We start from the raw sequence: 21,153 nt of genomic DNA on the forward strand, positions 1-21,153 counted from the left end.
ACAACGTATTGTATTTTCGTAATTTTATGGAAATTTCAAGTCAAGCATATAGGAAATTTATACCTTGTTGAACTTTGAATATTCAGAATTGTCTTTTATTTACAAAATCCTTGATAATTGGAACCCAGCCAATAATATTTAATTCACATTAGCTAGATTGCACTCTCACCACACGATTGATAAAGTTTCTACTATTTGCTGGTGAGAGACCTGTAAAATCAAGGTTATTCGAATATCTGTCAATTCACCTATTCAGAATCTAATGCATTCTGGGTAATATTTTCAAAAATGTACCCCATAACATTGTGATTGGTTTAAAACGATCTAAACAATGGAAATTCAACCAATGATGTAACGTTATTTTCATTTTGGTGTACGAACAATAATATTACCCATAGTCCTTTAGATTCTGAAAAGACGAATTACAAAGTACAAAATGGACTACTTACTAATTAGATAACTCCATCACTGCCTCCCCATAAGTCATGAAAAGTACAATTCATTGATATTTTCTCAGAAAATGAACTGTCAATGATATTTTTAAATGCAGTGCATGATGTACATATTAGTAACAATACATGAATTTCCCCAAAAATGAAATTTTGTATAACATAAAAACAGCACAAAATCTAAAATCCAGTAATTCGATTTTAATTTATTCTCAAAATAAGATATTTGATGCATTATTTGGTAAATTTTCCAAGGTAGGTCACAGGTTCAAAGATCAGAATTTTTATCACAAATAAAGGTTATTAGTTGATTTTATTGTGAATCTTCATCAATAAATTAACACTATATTATACTAAAATACAGTATACTAAAACATGTGAGATCATTTGAGAAATATTACTAATAAAAATATTTCTCATATGGCCTTGCACGTAATATTGTTCTATATTCTCACTGAAAATCAATTGCACAATTTTTAAAAAGAATTCTCTCAGAACCTTATACATGTACTGTAAATTAAGAAATTGTTTCAAAGCTTTTACTAATGGTAATAATGCAACACTTTTGTGCTCACTTATAAAAGATTAAGCTCAAATTCATAATTTAAGTAGCTAATTTCCTTCACAAATTTTTTGCAATCTCTTAATTAGATTACGCATTTTCACTAGTACTCTGAGGTTTTGCAAAAATATAACCAATGAAGAACTCAGATCAAAGAACTAAGCGTTTATTATAAAAAGATAATCGAGTGGTCAGGAAAATTATAAATCGACTAAGAATTACAGAAAACAAATATGAAAGTCTGTCCACTAGTTAGACATACATAAAAACAATTTACGATTTGTCTTTCAGTTAAAAAAAACCCAAGAGGTCATAATAAACAATTAAAAAAACATAAACAATGCTCTGAAAATCTAAGCTTCAATTGCTTTTGTAATACATGTTCAATCTTTCAGTCTAGAAAACAACCTATTTTCGCATCTTTAAATCAGGAGGAAATTTTTTTTTTTTATCTTCAGTCTAAAAAAAAACCGAAACATTTTCGTATCTTTACATCCAAACTCCAATAAAATTACTATTGATTCATAATTATTCATTTGATACCAATTTTGTTGGATAACCTGGGTATTGTTGAACGTTTAACAAAGCATAAAATGTAAATAGGCTTGTTTGCAGACTGTCAAAACCACCCATGAAAATAAAATCTTACCAACATATGTCATAATTGCAAGAGACAGTTATTCAATAGCATTTTCCTCCAAAACCAGTTATACCATAAACAATATGAACAGTTTTATATCAAATTTGTTTGCCTGGGCTTTACAAAAGGGGGAAACAAGCATTTTAATATTTACAGCAACAATATTCAGTACCATAATATACCATTAAATGCGTCAGTGTAATCAAATCCACAACTCAAAATTCATTATTAAAACATAATTAGTCACCCAATAAAACTGCAGATATTTTGTTTATGTGATGAATATCATACTTTGTGATTTGATGTGCACATCTAATATTAGCAGGGATACAGGGAAGTATACTGTAAATTCTGAACTATTTGTGTGAAGTTTTTATTATTGCAAAGTTTTCAATGGGACAGTTTCGCAATAACAAAAACATGGAATTAAATTATTTTCTGCATTTTTTGTAAGCATTTTTTTCTAAAATTGTATAAAATAACTATTTAACCAACAAAAAAGTCGTGCAATAATTTCTAAATTTTCAGTATTTTTATTTAAATGTAAATCAAGTTATTGCCCCTTTTAAAATGACAATACATTTTCACTTCGATCAAGACAAAATACACAAGGTATGCCGAAGAAGAGATTTCTTAGTAAAAAAACAAAGGACCATGCACTCATGAGCTTGATAATAAAAACTTAACAAACCCACTTTTATTTCCTCACTCACCTCAAAAATACTCAATCTCAAGTTGAAGTTCAAAGGAAAATCAACTACTGTAAACTAACTGATTTTTGTAAGGGATTTAATTTTGCAACTTTTGCTTATAGGAAAACAACATCTATATAAATTGTTTTAAATACAATCAATGTATGTCTTCCATTGTGAAAAGATAACAACAAAATTTTGAAAATCTAGAAAAATCTAGAAAATAGAAATATACTTTCCCCTAAAAAAAGTTGGTTTACAATATACAATAATCATGTATTTTGATACAAAATGTAAGAAATTAAGAAAATCTCCATATAGGAAAAATAGAACTTCAACTTAAGTTTAATATGTATGTTTATCACAAATTTCAAATTTGTCAAACATAACAAAACATGAAAAATAACAATTCCGTGTATTTTTTAATTGTAAAAAAAACCAAAGATTTCAACCATCAAGACCAGAAGTGTCTGTCTTTCATATATAATCAGGTCAACTGGCACAAAGTTTATGTCAGTCGTAGTAAACTCCAATGATATGAAAATAGTTTTTTATCAAGCTCTCATCCATACTCCCAAAGAATCAGTTATACATCCCTCAGTCACACAGCACATCGTCCTAATTATATCATTCATCACGAGAAATGATCCATCTGTAACCCATTATAAACTGTCTTAACTGTATCTTGGTTTAATATAGTTTTGATACCTACAAATAAAATAAATAATTAATATAAATTATTAATATAAATCTCAATTCTAGGATAAAAGGTCAGTTCATATTGTTATTGTCTATGTCTAGTGTCTTTGAAGTTGGGTTCATGTGGCATAGTCTACAGTTTCTATGTGGTGTTTTGTAGACTTTTGTCAATTAGTCATTTTGTTTTTTACTATGTTTTTGTCAATCTTTTCAACTTATTAATTTTTATTGTCTCTGTGATTCATCCCCCTTTATTCAGTAACTAGCATTTCCTTAGCTTGTGATTGAAAAGTGCCTAAACTGATGTAAAATTATTCTAATCAAATTTTCCATCACTGATGAAACTACTAATTTGCTTTCAATGTACTGTGTATTCTAGTCTTAGCAGTTGTTTGTTAGTTTTATGTTTAACCCACTTTCAGTTTCCTCCTTATGGTGAAAGGGAGGCCGAAGACTAATAACCAGAGGGAATTATCAACCTTATCAGTAAACATGGCAATCCATGACATTCAGATCACAAGAATTAAGAAGCTGTACATGAACTATAGTTGTTAAATACTAAAGTTATTTTTTCTCATGTAGAAACTTATCTCATTAGCAATCATACCACATTTTCTTATCTTTGTAGAGAATGCACTTAAAATATATATATAGATTAACCTTCTATTTGTTTATAAGTAAGTGTTATATCTACAAACCCATATAGAAACAGGGATGGGCACGATTACTGTCAAATGTAATTGATTACTAATCAATTACATGAAGGATTTTGGTGTAATCTATTAATAACTCATAGGCAATCATACCACATTTTCTTATCTTTGTATAGAATGCACTTGAAATTTCTATAAACATACCTTCTATTTGTTCATTAGTAAGTGTTCCCTTAGGAAAATCAATATCAAAAGTCACAAATAAGGATCCTTTTACGTTGTTATTTTCATAATTAGGCATCCCCTCGTGTGATTTTCTCATCCTGGCTCCTGGCCAAGTTATTTTATCTCTCTTTATATTTACCTAAAAGAATACATAAATTATAAGTAAAACTAATAACATGATAAAATTGAGAATAAAAATGAGGAATGTGTCATTTAGAGTCAACAACCCGACTTAAGAGTAAAAAAACAACCTAAGGCCATCAATGGGTCTTCAACTTAGCTAGAAAACCCTGCACAGGGGATGGTAAAACCATGAAAACATGTAAAAAGATGGGTTTCTACTAATAAGAATTAAATTAAATATAGATATCCTTCTAAAATTCATTATTTACTATAAAAGCAGCACATTTTTTCTTCACCTTAACCAGAAAATTAGTCTTTTTCATACTGAGGAAAGTGAAGAGAGATTTCCAGGTTTGGTGAATATCTGTTTCTAGTATCTGTAAACAGGCAAAAGGACACACAAGCCAATCTTTTATAAATAACCTACCATATGATTATCTAAATGTTTTATTTCCATTTCAAAACCTGTCAGTGCATCAGCTAGTGATACAGTTACATTTGTAAACAAGTCGTCTCCCCTTCTCTCAAATTGTCTATGTCTGAAAAAAAAGATAAGAAATAACTGTAGAATTGTTTGTAATTTAGTTTATATTTGCCAATAATTTATCTAACTATTCATGTTGAAACCCTAATAAAATGCAATAGTAGAATTAAGTTGTCTCCCCTACTTTCAAATTATCTTTGAGTAAAAATAGAACTAAATAGTGTTACAAAATTTGTCTATAAATGTTGTTGTTTGTTGATGTGGTTCATAAATGTTTCTCGTTTCCTGTTTTTTTTTATATAGATAAGACCATTGGTTTTACAGTAGTATTTTTTTTTTATCCCTTTATAGCTTGCTGTCCACTGTGAACAAAGCTTCCATGTTAAAGACTGTACTTTGACCTATATTGGTTTACTTTTACAAATTGTTATCTGGATAGAGAATTGTCTCATACCACATCTGCTTATATTTGTCCATCTACTAACAGTAGTACAGGTATCCAAGAAAAAATAAAATAAATCGTACTTACTTAATTTGTTTGATTTTAAATCTTAAATCTCCAGGTTCCCCGTCTATATGTGGCTCACCTGAAAAACAGAAAAAAGTGGGTTGAGTTATATTCCATAAAAAGTGGATGTAAATTTTTGATAAACTGCAGATTCATTTTTTTCATGTTTACCAAAATTAACAGATGAAATGTGTTTATGGTTTTTTTTTATTTCATTGTTTTATCAAAATCTTCATACAAGCTAAGGCCAGGATTTTTTAATTTGTTGGTTTACGGATCCGCCGACCCGATTATCGTCCATTTGGATTAAAAACTGGAATGCATGACACTAGATTTACTCGATATTCTCGTTTTTTCCGTGGACGAGTCTATTACACTTTTGACACGTGTGTTGAAACTAATTTTCGTACAACGTTTTTTACATTTTTTTCTTTATCAGTTTTCGTTTTGAAGATCATTACTCACCAAGTTTTTTGGAATTGATTAAGAGCTACGCGAATTTGTTTTTCTTGTTTGTGAAAAGAAGATTCAATTTCGTCTTTGTCTGTTAACGCCCCCTTTTTTACGGCAAATCATTAGACAATGTCATGCGATATTTATGATAGCTGAGCAAGAATATTTCATCGAACTTAAATTTACCTGAAATGATGACAAAATAGCATACAAAACATTTTGTTAGAAAGGTGAAATGTATATTTATTTTGCATTTTTTTTCTGTCTTGAAAGATATTTTTTTTTCTTTTTTTTTCCCACCGACCGACCGGACTTTTTCATGGGGAAAATCTGTAAACCAACAAATTAAAAAACCGTGGCCTTAAGGAAAAACTTCACTTCATTGAACATTTTATGAAGTATTGGTTTTGCTCAAGGTTGAAGGTCATATTGTGGCATATTTTTGATACATGCACATCATTTGTGTCTTGGATAGTTGCAGTGTTCTCCCCTGATATTTCATTTAGGATCCTAGGGATATTTGAATGAACCTCTTTTTTCTAAAAGTTATAGCATCACACTTATAACAAAATCTATAAGAAAACCAATTCAGATCATGCAGATAGCATCATATTCAAGAAATATAGTACCAGATAACCATCATGCTAAAAGACACTTGGGAAAACACTGGTTGTCTCATGGCAATCATACAATTTTTGTTTAATCTTATATTGAAGTGTTATTCCTATAAACAAAAGTGTTTCAGCACCACTCACTCTCACCAGTAGTTTCATACTATGGATTTATTAATTTTTGTTGGAAACCAATTTTTTGTGGATTCGTTCTTATAGGCATATATAGGGGAAACACATATTAAAATGTTCAACAAATGACAAATTTTCTGTAGGCTTTGTATGGAGAGATTGCCTAAAGCAAGAAAAAATATATCCATGAAAATACAAGTTTTCATTAATTCATGAAAATTGATAGCCACAAAAATAAATGAATCCACAGTACCTTAAACTGCATATATTGTAAATAGGTTGTTTACCTTCAGCTACAAATGGATATTCTTGTCCGTCTCTCATTCCAGGTTCTATTTCTACCTCTAATACTTTCTCTTCTGGTACCATTCTAAAAGGAAATAACATACTCATTATCAATTGTCTTATGCTTTAGTAGATTTTATAATATGGGTGGTTTGGGCATCAGAAAAGTGCCTCCCCTGGTCCCATGCATTTCAATCTGGAACATTTTCTAAATAGCAAATTAACAAGAATGTTTCTTAATCTCTAAATATAGTACATGGATGCCCCACTCTCACTTTCATTTTCTATGATCAATGGACCTTGAAATTGGACCAAAAACATAATGTCCCTAAGAAGGGCATAAAAAGTTCAATTTATAATAGGAAATTAAAATAACTGCTCATTTTTCCTAATTAAATTTTTCAAATATGGGTATCAATTATTCTTGTGATAAATATATATGACAAATTCTTTAATGAAATATGTCTATGAGCCTGAAGTTCAGTAGTTGTCTGTCGAATTTATTTTTAGCAAATTAGTTTTCTTGTTTGAGTTGTTTTATATTGATGGTCTTTATAGCTGACTTTACATGAAAGGGAAATTCCGCGATTTTTTACTTATCATCTAATTATGTTCATCTTAACATAAAAAACACATTTGCAAAGTTTTAAATTTATATTCCTTCTAATAACAGAGAAAATCAAGTATTTGTAACTTTTTTGGTTGAATTCTTGAGTGGGTCGTGACGTATTAGCCCGATTTATTGAATTCTGGGAAAAAATAAAATCTGTTTAAATCTTATAGCTTATCGACAATATACGTAATTAAAAGCGCACAGCTGACGAATGGTCGTAGTTATTAACCACAATATAAGAATGAATGAAAATGAATATATGCATATACCCTTTTGTATTGATTGAATTAAACTCCTATAAAATTATCTCTAGTAAATGTTTTTGAATAAATTTAATTAATTATTGTTGAGATTTTATTCATAAAATATTTATTGAACATTTTTACTGTTATTGTTTTGATAATCATTTCAATGCAACTAATGTGTGAGCAGAGTGTGTATATTATTTTGTAAAGGTCACTGTATATTTCTCGGCTTGAGGTCAATTTGTTTACCTTGTAGCTATTTAGCCGCAGGTGTGAGTTCAAGCGTACACAGGTATAAATGTTGTTATTTGGAAAGGATAAACAGAAAGGATTAGAAAGAGTATGATGTCACGATGTTAATACACTAAGATTTAATACACGATGAGAATAAAGATTCAATAATTAAATTGTGTAAATTAATTGAAAATAAAATTCAGATTCGTAATTCCGAAAATGTATAAAAATAAAAGGAAACAATTTTTGATTACTTTCTTAGCGGCAATTGGCGTAAAGATTCAAATATTAAGTAAAAAATAGTAGTTTTAATCTTTAATAAAAACTAAATGCAATTTTACCCAATTTGATATACCATTGTACATCTGTTTGATATCATTGACTTTACCGGAATTTCTTAACTTGTATTAAAATCTGGCTGTGTTTAAATGCTAATAAAACTATTGCAATTTAAAAGTTTTTAATTGACAAAAAAATACAACATACATGATTTTTTTTTTAGTTTCTTTTTAACATTTTATTCTTACATAATTAAATCATTTGACAATCATTAACACAAACTTTTTGTGAAAAAATACCAATTATCTAAGGTAAGGCATTATTTTTTTAAAGGATTTTTGAGGATTTTTTTTCTAATTCTATGATAATATTTGTTGAACATGATAGCCGTCATTAATCCAAATAAGTAATACAGTAGTTGTAATAAAAGTTAAATTTTAGTCCTGCATAACTGATATTGACGAATTTAGAATAGTTCGTCCATACATCGTTGTTCTTGAAACAATCATTATTAGTATACATGTAAGTTTCCTGACGTATAAGAGCCATTGAGGATGAGCTCCAGAGAAAGCAGACTAGTAGCGTTTCGTTCGTTTGTTTGTTGGGAAAGGAGAGGAAATGCAAGCGCTTGTACAGATAAACGACAGAATTACCATACAAGCATTTATAGTCAACACAATCAGAAACAGTTCCCATTGTTAGACGGGGAATATGAAGGCTTTCAAGAATGAACAAGTGACATGTCTAACTCGAACAGTTAGAAAATGGACTATCGACATCAACCGCTTGTTCTTGATATTTGAAATTGTATGCATATATACGTATACGTTTATGATAGTGATGAGTTCTTGTGTCTGACAAAAACTTAATTCCTTCATGGTTATATCTTGCCATACATTTATATTGGTTTGTAAGGTGATTACTCAAAATCGTTATTTGAAAATCCTGATTGTGAGATGTATATTCATTTCAATACAGAAATTTCGTCTATATATTTCACAAGTGTATAACACGGAGAAGCTCTGAAGGTCCATTACTCCCATTTTGTTTGGGTGTGAACCATCGATATTGACAGCAATATCAAAGAATAATATGATGATGGTAGAAAGAACTATGGGCGTCCTGTGGCAAATATTACATTCATATCGGACAATGAGTTGTCAATCTGTATGAAAAGATTTCCAATACAACCATATTATCGAGAAGGAATGTTTACATGCTATACTCTCTTACTAGTATTACAGGGTTCTTGTGGCGTTCACCTTAGACACACATCTTTTTAACGATGTTTAAAAAAGAGACAGAACCAATTTAATGTCATATTTCCCTATTTTTTAAATATAACTAAAAGTCTTTCATCTGACAAGAATACCCCTATTTAGCGGACAAGTAATTTATTCTTTTTTCTGTTATTGAATACCAAGAAAACAAAAATCCCAAAATTAATTTGAAACTTTGATACTCAAAAGTGTCCCAGCAAAATATTCACATCCCTTCAGGATAATTAGTGTTCGTCCAGTGGCATATATAACAATTGTGATGACGAATTCCTTCCTTTGTTCGAGAACAATCTTATTGAAATATAAATTTGTGATTTTACTATGCCCTCAACTTCAATGAACCAAAGCAAAAGTTATACATCGACCTGTATTTAAATCAAATTTGTTCTCTTCTTCTTCTGGTATACAATAGTCTATCGACATTCGATGATTACATACTGTTGGCATACGTGGACTAGTCTATTTACAACACTTTTACTCCTATTTATTCAAAATATATGTTTTTTTCTTATGTTCAATGTAAAAATGTATATATTTTAAATTGCGCTATAGTTCCGTAACTTTCTATCCAGTCGTATTATAAACGAATCGTCGGCAAGTGAGTACATTTTTTTAAATCAATATTTCTGGTATGTTCCAATCTGTCCTTCACTTTTGACATTGAGTATATATTACATTTTCCCAAATTCACCCTTGGAAAATATATTTAAATAGATCTTAATTTCATCAAATCTTATTTTTTAGGTATTATTTATATTTTTATGAATAATATTCTTTACATCAGAAATGTTATTTATAAACAAGCGTATGATTTTGGTAATGACAAGTAAGACAGAGTTGTATATTATACATCTGATAGTTTAAAATGGAAAGGTAAAAGTTATCAGCCGTGTACACTGATCAATACCTGCAGAAGTGAAACCTGCGTGAACTTGCAAGCCCGACAGGAAATCGCTTGAATACCTGGACGTGTCACCTCACACCCCTCACAAACCCTTTGGAAGTAATACCTTTAGCCATGCTGGTGATCAGAAGAGGGAAGATCAAAATTTATTTGAAAACAGTTTATTACTTTAAAGAATTATGAACAAATTAGATTTTCGAAAACAATTTTCACGGAACACTTATTTATGATTTCAACTTTGACTTTTCACCTAATTCCAATATCAAGTTTAAAAACAACAGACCATGGTAATTTAAAGAATATTTTCCGTATCAAGTTAGTTAGTCGGATAAAACAACCGTACGATTGACAAGATATCGACACGCAATTACGACTACATCGGTTACTGTAGTTTTGTTCTTTGTGGTTTATAGACATATCGTTTTATTAATCGGGAAAGAAGACAAAATGGCGGATAGCAGAGAATTGATACTCTAAATTTAAAATCTATGGTGATCACTTATCTAGCGGAATAAAACTTTAATATCTATGAATTTGAGCATTTTTATACAGAATGAACACAATGTCAATTTTTGATTTTTTTGCGAAGTTTCCCTTTAAAGGTTTTTCTCAATGCAGTCTTCAAACTAAGCCCTACACAGGGTAAATTTCATATCTTCTCTCAATTATAAAATGGTTAAGTAGATACATAAATCTGTCATCAGCAACTGATTAGGGACAGATAATATTGCTTCAAAACAGATGTTTAAAACAAAAGCTAAGCGTGTAAATTTTTGATAACCACTCAAGTACAGAAATAACTAAATAAAACAACAAGTTAAAATGCAAGATCTTATGTTTTGCCTTTACATAGAATTATCAATATTATTACAATTTAAAAATTTGCATTTTTGTCAGCAATAGGGTATTCCTAAATCTTTGAGACATTTTTAGTATTAGTTGGGTATTTATTTCAATTGTTCATTTACATTGTAAAAGATGCTTTAATACTTAATATGAATGTAATATGTGTTGCTGGACAATAAGCACATTAAATTAAGCAATCAATCAATTTTTCATTTTCACCTTGTTTTTATTCAAAGAAAAATATGGTTTATCATTGTTAACTTTTTATGCCATATATATATGATATATTTTTATTAGATTATGTATAATAATTCAATTTCATTGTTTGTTCATGTTGGTTATAATTTGCATGTACATTAAAGATATAAAAAATATTTCAAACATGAAAGTGGTTGTTAATTTCTGTTAAATGACATTTTCTATTTCAGCTTCAAAATTCAAATTATACCTTTTTTTAAAATAAACTTAACACATTAAGAATCATTGATGTGTATTTACTATTAATACATTTGGCCAACAATTATCACTTCAAAATCAGGTTAACAAAACATGTGGTTTCTGTCAACTTGCAAATTTTAATTGAAATGACAGTTTAATTTGTATTTATGGTATTTTCTAAGTGATGCAGATGATAAGCCCAACATCATTTTGATGTGTTTTCTCGGGCATAGATGCTGGACTGAATGCTGAAGGCCATAAAGTGATCTATAACCTGCATTATTTGAATTCTGGTTAAAAAATGGTCTCCTTGACAATCCTACCACATCTTCTTATTTATATAATAACTTACTTGACATTAGGACAGTCATCACAGACCTGCTGTTGTGTCATCTGGAATCGACCAGGACCTAATGACTGGGTTACCATTTCTGTTCTACAATTACATTTTCTGGTTCCCTTGGCTGGTTTAGCTACTGGTTTATACCTTATAATCTATAAAAAGTAAAAGCAATTACACTACACTAACTTATATATTTGCTACAACATTTGTTACAATACTTGTTAAAATTTTTCAATAATGTTGATCTTTTATCAGAAACAATCAGACTTGGAAGAGGGGAGATAATTAGAAAGATTGACAAAATTTTAGAATTACCTCCCTTTTACTATTGTCCCAATAACTTTCTGTCTTATAGGAAAGAGTCTTTTAGGAGGCACAATATACCATTGGAATTTAATAAGGTTAATATTTTTTTTGTAAAAACAGGTACTAGTTTGTCCTTGTGCATTTATATATCCATGTTTCTGTGCTTGACTGTTTCTAAAAAGTACCAATAAATTAATCGTCTACTTTTTTCTTTTAATACAAAAGTGAGACAAACTATTATTTAACTACAACTCGTGTTAACATCAAATTAACATACTTCAATAAAATTTCCATTGTATAATTCTTCTAAAGTGACATCTAGGTTCATAGTAACATCTCCACCTTTTGGAATCTCTCTGTCTTTTTCCTGGCCTCCAAATCCAAAACCAAAATCAAAACCACCGAAAAAACTGAAAAATAAATAAACATTAGTCAGACATTTGTTATTTTATCTAAAATCAGCATCTTTATGTTCATATCCACTAGGACACAGGAAAATTTGTTTTATTTTGTACCATGACTTTTCAGTATATCTGAAATCCTTATTTTAATGTTTATGTTATCAAGGAGAAATGAAACAATTTTCTTCTATAAATTTTCTTCTTTAACCATGTTAACATCAACATTAGATGTTGTATGAATGCAAATGATATATACATGGCAACTATAGGTCAATGTAGGGCCTTTAACAATGAGCAACAATGCTAGACAGATGTAATGCCTAATCTTGCAGTCATGTGACACAATCATAATTACCAAACTATCATGCAAAATAAAACTATAAATCTTAATTCTGTAGGTCTTTACTAATATCAAGAAAAAAATAAGCTTAACTACAGGAGCCAGGCAGTTTCAACATACCAACATGGCCAATGAAACATAAAATGGTAAAAAAAATCCGAAACAGAAAATATACAAAATTGTAATAAGTATAAATAGGATTTTCTAAAAACCTAGGTTCAGTCATGACAGAAAGTAGTATATTTTTCTGGAAAAAAAACTTCATAAACTAGAGGCTCTAAAGAGCCTGTGTCACTCACCTTGGTCTATGTTAATATTAAACATTGTACACAGATGGATTCATGACAAAATTGTGGTTTGGTGATGGTGATGTGTTTGTAGATCTTACTTTACTAAACATTTTTGCTGCTTACAATTATCTCTATCTTTAACAGTAGTTTCTGTGGAAAATGTTAGTGAAAATCTACAAATTTTGTGAAAATTATTAAAAATTTACTATGAAGGGCAATAACTCCTTAGGGGGTCAATTGACTATTTTGGTCATGTTGACTTATTTTTAGTTCTTACTTTGCTGTACATTATTGCTGTTTACAGTTTATCACTATCAATAATAATATTCAAGATAATAACAAAAAAAACAGCAAAATTTCCTCAAAATTACCAATTCATGGGCAGCAACCTAACAACCGATAATCCAATTCATCTGAAAATTCCAGGGCAGATAGATCTTGACCAGATCAACAATTTTACTTCATGTCAGATTTACTCTTAATGCTTTGGTTTTTGAGTTATAAGCCAAAAACTGCATTTTACCCCTATGTTCTTTTTTTAGACGTGGTGGCCATATCTTGGTTGGTTGGCCGGGTCATCGGACACAATTTTCAAACTAGATACCCCAATGGTGATTGTGGCCAAGTTTCAATTAATTTTGCCCAGTAGTTTCAAAGGAGAAGATTTTTCTAAAAGATTACTAAGATTTACGAAAAATGGTTAAAAATTGGCTATAAAGGGCAATAACTCCTAAAGTGGTCAACTGACCATTTTGGTCATGTTGACTTATTTGTAGATCTTAATTTGCTGAACATTATTGCTGTTTACAGTATATCTCTATCTAAAATAATATTCAAGATAATAACCAAAAACAACAAAATTTCCTTAAAATTACTAATTCAGGGGCAGCAACCTAACAACGGAATGTCAGATTCATCTTAAAATTTCAGGGCAGATAGATCTTAACCTGATAAACAATTTTTTCCCCATGTCAGATTGCTCTAAATGCTTTGGTTTTTGAGTTATAAGCCAAAAACTGCATTATACACCTATGTTCTATTTTTAGCCATGGTGGCCATCTTGGTTGGTTGGCCGGGTCACCGGACACAATTTTTGAACTAGATACCCCAATGATGATTGTGGCTAAGTTTGGTTAAATTTGGCCCAGTAGTTTCAGAGGAGAAGATTTTTGTAAAAGTTAACGCAGGACGCAGGACGCCAAGTGATGAGAAAAGCTCACTTGGCCCTTCGGGCCAGGTGAGCTAAAAATGTTATCCTGAAATTTAGAAACTTTTCATGGAGTCCTTTCAAAGGCAATGATACCAACGTGAGATACCTTTATACATTACACAAAAAGAAGACAACTTGAAATTGCCTCTATGGAGAGATATTCTATCATGTTATACAAGTTTTAAAATTGTATGTTTGCCTCCAATATTTATGAAAAGAGGAGAGGGGTTATTCTATCAAAATAAAATGAATGAAAATATATAAATTTACCAGTACTTAAAATGTTGTTACACCTTCAATGTTAGGATTGGGGTCTTTCAAATAGAATTTACTTTATATAAACCAATCAATATTTACACATTTGTCAAAATCTAAATGAAATTATAAGGGCTGACTTATTACTATAGTAAGCAAATTAAGCAAATTCTGCTCTATTTTAACACATGTCAAGCTACTCATGGTAAATTCTGAAAACAACAAACCTATTCATAAAACAAACAGGTTAAAAAGAAATTTACTGCAAGTAGAGAAAAATTTTCATCTTATTTATCAATCTTCACCAGTTGACAATGACTTAAAATGTGTCCAAGAAGAGATGAACACCTTCAATTTGTTCAAGTTCTCATAATGTCATTGTTATGTTCTAGACATGCTAGAAGGACTTAGTTTTGGATTTTATGGAGTTAAAAAATTTGATACTCACAAAATATTTAACTTATTCTACTAAGCATTTGATTCAAAGCATACTGAGACTTTAAAAGTACTTTTTCATTTTATTTTTTCACCAAAAAAAACATACTCTAAGTACTGTTCATGCACTGATTTGTAACTACACTACAACCCTTCGTCCCTTCTTACTGTTTTACTTTTACTCTTCGTCCCCTCCTGTGAAATAATTATTATGCATATCTATCATGTACTATAAAGTAATGGTTATATCAGAATTAAAGCGCAATATATGGAGGGGGAGGCTAAAAGGACCTCATATGAAAATGTTAGTAGTGGGTTTACAAAACAACTTTTAAGGAAAATGATACATTAAATTCTATTTCTTATCAAAAAGAATGGAATCCTACGCCTTTCCTCTACATTTAATTTTGGAATTGCTCACATTACATCACAAACAAAGATGGCATATTATTGTAGATAATCATTTAAAGTGCAAACACACACATAATCATCTATCAACTTTACATTTCCTCACCACTGGGATGAAAATTTAACATACTAGTATTTGAAGGTAAAGTTTTGAAAATGGGCCAAAATGAAGTTGAAAATTTCTGAAACCTTGCTTCTATATTTGAAATGATCATTTGTACATGGTTACAAAAGAGTTAGAAGACACATGAAGCTTGAATAAAATTTGGACCCTGTTTTGTGCAAGTTAAGCTAGTTGTGCTTCTTTCTGTTCTTCAGTGCTATTTGGTCCAAGAACACAATTAATTCGTAGTGCATTTCTTTTAGAACATAAATGAAAATTAAAAAATTTTCTCAGTGTGTTGTACTACTTTTGGGACAAATTATATCAAAATTATAGAAAACTTCATCGTCTCTAACTCAAAATATGGACAATTTTATCTTTAGGGCGACTTGAAATCTTTTGACAGCTTCCGAAGTGCTATTTTTCAACCTTTTTCACCTGGACCAAATCACTACTTTCCTTTAAAATTCTGGACCCAAATCTTTTTTAGAGTGTAATTTAACCCCCCTTCTTACAATTTGAGGCATTAAACATGGAGAAATAAATTTGGAAGGGGTATAAAAATGAATGGCAAGTAACCCACTGTTAACACAAGGGACTATATTCGTGAACAACGAAAATCAAGGGACGACAATTGTGGTCTCGGACCTAATTTAGTCAGACAGTTTGTATTGGTGCTTTAAACCAGAGTGCCCAGAGAGAACCAAATCCTTATGGTAGGAATACTGATAATCCTATACAATTAATATTGGAGTCAAATGCATCTGCCCTGTGCCAGATTATAATTTACAACATCAGTGTAGAATGGTAGACAGGCTAATGGTGTAATACATAACACCAGTCTTCACCCTGAACCACAGGCCCAGCAGCCCAAGTAGTAAAACTGTCTTTGGCCTGTAAAAATCATAACTACAGGCCAACAGAATCAAACAATATTTTTTCTCCAAAACAAAGAGTTCCGGGCCTGTAGATTTAAAAGTAAATCATGAAGAGTAGTACATCACAGCCATGTATCAATTTACCTAGAGAAAGGATCACCACTCATGTCTCCTTTTTTTAAGCCTTCTTCTCCATGCTTGTCATAAATCTTTCTCTTTTCTGCATCAGATAAAACCTGCAAAACAAAATTAATTGGAGATGTACAATTAGGAATATTCCAATAACAATGAATGTGGTATTGTGGGAAGGATATGAGTGATTTTTTTTTACTGTGGCATATTATGTAGGGAATTCAAGGTTGTCAATTCTTATAATATAAAAATAAATATTAGTCATAGAAAGTGTGATGGTTTTGAGAGGGTTTAATAAACTCTGTTGTTTAAAAAGATGTCCTTTCATGTCCAAAATATTTGAAATTATAATTGTATAGAACAATGTAGAAGAGGCATGTTGTCAAAAAGCATTGTATCATAATTTCTATTTTTTCCAAAGCTACATCATACATGTTTGAATTGTTTTCAAATTAATATGAGTACAAATTTGTTCATTTTTTTTGGTACAGTTTTCAATACTTTACATATATATTTTAAACATTTTTAAAGTAAACCTTAGGCCACGGTTTTTTAATTTGTTGGTTTACGGATTTTTCCAATAAAAAAAGTCAGGTCAGTCGGTCGGAAAAAAAAGAAAAAAAATATCTTCCAAAACAGAAAAATATGCAAAATAAATATATATTTCACCTCACTAACAAAATGTTTGTCTTATATGCTGTTTTGTCATCATTTCTTAACATTTAGTTCAATGAAATATTATTGATCAGTGATCATGAACATCGCATGACATCGTTAATAACTTCCTGTAAAAAAAGGGGGGGGGGGGGGTTTGCACGGACAAAGACGAAATTAAATGGTCATTTCACAAACAAGAAAAACATATTCGCGTACCTCTCAATCAATTCCAGAAAACTTGGTAAATAATGATCTTCAATCACAAAAACTGATAAAGATAAAAATGTAAAAACGTCGTACAAAAAAGATTCAACACGCGTGTCGAAAAACGTAATAGACTCGTCAATTGAAAAAACGACAATATCGGGTTAATCAGTTGTCATGCAATCCGGTTTTTATCCCAATGATCGATATTTTTTTTATTATCTATGAAACAAGAAAATTTCAAATGATTTGTTAAGACTGTGGATTCATTTATTTTCGTGGGTACCAATTTTCGTGGATTGATGAAAACTTGCATATTCGTGGATATGTGAATTCGTTGTTTTGGTGAATCCTGCATGCATTCCTTTAGAAAATCTGTTTTTCGTTGAACATTTAAATTTGTGGTTCCCCTGTCCCCACGAAAATTGGTATCCAACGAATATTAATGAATCCACAGTATTCAGTACTTTAATCGATGTATTCCATCTGTTCACATTTGGACAAGTCTATTTCTCTGAGATGATGCATCTTACGGACTGAAGACAAATAAGGGAAACGAACTTATTTTATAATTGGTTTTAAACACAGGTTTCGTTCCGCAAAATTATATGCGCAAAAGACATTTCAAAGTCAGTTATAATTGATTTGTCTATTTTTAGAAACGTAAATTGGACGTTTTATTTTTCACAACAGAAAGTGTTATCAACTTTGTTAATGATTAATGCATTTCATTTCATAAAAAAAGAAAATTTTAATTATTTTTTAGGGATAATGCATTGGTAAGGGTAGGCGGGAATAAAAAAGCATGAAAGTCAATTTTATTTTTATTCTGAAAATCGGCAAAATCGGGTCGGCGGATCCGTAAACCAACAAATAAAAAAAAACGTGGCCTTATTCATTTTGTTATTTGATATGTTTGAGGAAAAATTAATATTCATTCAGGGAACTTTTCAAAATTTAGCGTGTTGTTTACAAACTGTCATAATTTGCATGATTATGCATACCTCAACATGCAAAATGACATGTCCCAAGTTGCTGGAATTATCTTTCTAGTAATACATACCTCATAAGCAGCTCCAAGGTCCTGGAATTGTTCGTTAGCTTCTTCATCATCGTCTCGCCTTTTGTCAGGATGTAGTTCTTTAGCCATTTTTCTGTAGGCTTTCTTTATCTGGTTAGTTGTAGCACTTTTTGAGACCCCAAGGATCTTGTAAAAATCCCTCCTAAAATAAAACAAGAAAAAAAAAATATATATCAATCTAATCACCTGGCATGACTAAAGCTTGAGAAAAATATATGGTACAAAGAATGTTGATCTTGATAAAATACTGAACATACTGAACATGGTGAAGAGCAAGCTGAATTTAATACCTATTACCTTTTAACATGTTGAAAGAAGGCTAATTTTGATTTTTTAGCTTGAACCAAAAAACCCTTCTTGATAATGATGACATGGTTTACATCAATCAGTCAATAGACCACTTTCAAGTTCATCCATCACCGGAAAAAACTCGTCAATTATGCGTGCCTTTTTGACGTCATTTACCAGATAAAGGGGATTGCCTGTATCCCTGCTCTATTAATGTTCATCAAGCGTCTTAGTGATCCTCATTCTGCAGGATAAACTAGAAATAATGTTTGTTCCTTAAGTAATTAATCACAATTCCCTAATGACAGCAGTGCTGATTGATAATTATATGATCATTCAATTTGCCGAATAATTTGTGCAATGTAGCTAGCATCATAGTTTTCCAACCACTTTTTCAACATTGCAACAGAAATGACGACTCCCCTAAACGCACAAATAATGTTCACTTCAACCAGAGTTTTTGACGGAAATGCATCAAACTCGAAACTTGTCTATTAACATGATTAACAATTCACTCCAGGTCAACCTGTGTCTTACTCTTTCAGACAACAATTCGACCATGATTAGATGATTTAGCATAATATCTTCCATAGAATTAAGAAGTGAAACCAGAAATGTTTCAAAGTGACGTAAACCCTGACCTAACAGGAAAAAACATACCAAGACAAATCCACAACCTTAAGGAACTTCATTTTTTTACATACAGTCAGAGCTCAGACATAAATAAGTCTGAATCTGCTTTTAACTCATAGAGGTCTAAACTTGTAAGTTTTAGGATTTGTCTCCCTTTAATGTCAGACAAATTACGACTTGAATAAGTCCAATATTGTTAAACAAGAAATAATTGACCAGAATCAAAAAGTTGCAAATATCGACTCCTACAAGTCGATGAGTGATCGAAATTGGTTAACTTCAAGACCCACGCATACTTATAAGGAGGTCATGCATCTAAATCAAATAATGACAACATTGAAAGCCAATGCTTTGTCTTCTAAAGAAAAATATGAATGAGAGTCTAAAAAATCGGAGATAATGTTAATTAACCTTACAATGCAACCACCTGGAATCACACTTAATGAGGAAAAACATCTGTGTTTAGTAAGGATGTTCAATTAAATTATTAAATATAGATAGCTTAAGTCCTTGTGAACTCTCATACAGGTTTTTGCTGTCATAGGTGGTGTAGTTTGGCCACAAAGTAACATTAAGTTTTTTCACCAACATAAATAGACCTAAACAAGTTGAACATTGAAACTACATTTTTATAATAAATACATGTTTCGACTTATTTAAGTCAAAAACAAAAATCGACTTGTTTATGTCTGAGCTCTGACTGACATAAATAAGGCCGTTAGTTTTCTCGTTTGAATTGTTTTACATTGTCTTATCAGGGCCTCTTATAGCTGACTATGCGGTATGGGCTATGCTCATTGTTGAAGGCAGTACAGTGACCTATAGTTGTTAATGTTTGTGTCATTTTGGTCTTTTGTGGATAGTTGTCTCATTGGCAATCATACCAAATCTTCTTTTTTATATTAGTCTTAGATTATCAATTTACCATGTTTACTGAAATGATAAATCAGTGTCAATATTAAAGGGTTCCGTAAACAGACCACAAAACAACATGGAACATTGCTTCATAGATAGACCTCTATGTTCATGATGTTATGGTACTAGTCTTACTCTTGCCAGTCTTGGTACTGATATTTATTTGGAACAATTTCATTTGAATACAAAAATAGACTGAAAATACAAAATTCTTCAGTTTTTTCAAGAACCTATAGTTATAATTTGTGCTACAATTTCATAAAAAATATAAGATAAAGCCAGAATTATTATTTCAATAAAAACAAAAATCAACCAATCACAGCTCTCCACGCCAAAAAGTTGTCTGCTACAGGGAAGAATAGGTGGAAAATGTATATTTTTCTCAATAAATGCTTCAACACTGTAAGTACAAAATACGAGGAAATGGTAATGATAGTTTTTGGTGTCAATAGACAAAAAATTACGAACCCTCCTAATGTTTGAACGATCAAAATCAACAAAATAGTCAGTGACAAAACTTGTTTCACGCCGAAAGCAGCCATGTTGGATGTTGAACTGGTTTCCTATCAAGCCCAGTCGTTCCAGTTTTAAATCAGATAATCAGAACCAGTCGAAATAAAATGGTTGATATTTAACTTCCGGTCAAAAGCTACAAAGACGCAGTGATACCTTCTCCTGAAAAATACATATTATTAATCAAATATGACCGATACAGACCAGGGAAACCTGTCAACAGATGAGAGCATAACTTCAGGGGATCAACAGAATGAAAACTTAAGGGCTGAATCTAGTATTTCCACAAGTAGCAACGCCATTCACAATCCTTCATCATTGTTGCAGTCAAATGAAATACGAACACAAGGTTATTTGTCAAATTCATTGCATGATTTTAATAACTCAACAGATAGATAAACAAATA

The 21,153-nt window shown here is 30.7% G+C and overlaps 2 protein-coding genes across 2 annotated transcripts in view; one reads left to right on the top strand and one right to left on the bottom strand.

The window, feature by feature from the left end:
- Positions 1-20,832, bottom strand: LOC134695001 (dnaJ homolog subfamily B member 11-like). Its single transcript, XM_063556128.1, has 10 exons — positions 20,703-20,832; positions 18,381-18,540; positions 16,469-16,560; positions 12,282-12,414; positions 11,708-11,850; positions 6,519-6,601; positions 5,057-5,114; positions 4,471-4,582; positions 3,900-4,059; positions 1-3,051 (listed from the first exon to the last, which is right to left on the bottom strand). The coding sequence occupies exons 1-10, from the start codon at positions 20,774-20,776 to the stop codon at positions 2,978-2,980; spliced, it is 1,089 nt and encodes a 362-aa protein (XP_063412198.1). The 5' UTR covers positions 20,777-20,832; the 3' UTR covers positions 1-2,977.
- LOC134695000 (microspherule protein 1-like) overlaps positions 20,827-21,153 on the top strand; it is a 27,687-nt gene continuing 27,360 nt past the window's right edge. The window contains exon 1 of the mRNA XM_063556127.1: positions 20,827-21,096. Coding sequence (XP_063412197.1) covers positions 20,937-21,096 — 160 coding nt within the window. The 5' untranslated portion in view covers positions 20,827-20,936. The remainder of the gene's footprint in view (positions 21,097-21,153) is intronic.

The sequence above is a fragment of the Mytilus trossulus genome, chromosome 13, assembly GCF_036588685.1.
Source record: "Mytilus trossulus isolate FHL-02 chromosome 13, PNRI_Mtr1.1.1.hap1, whole genome shotgun sequence".
In the NCBI taxonomy this organism is placed as follows: domain Eukaryota; kingdom Metazoa; phylum Mollusca; class Bivalvia; order Mytilida; family Mytilidae; genus Mytilus; species Mytilus trossulus.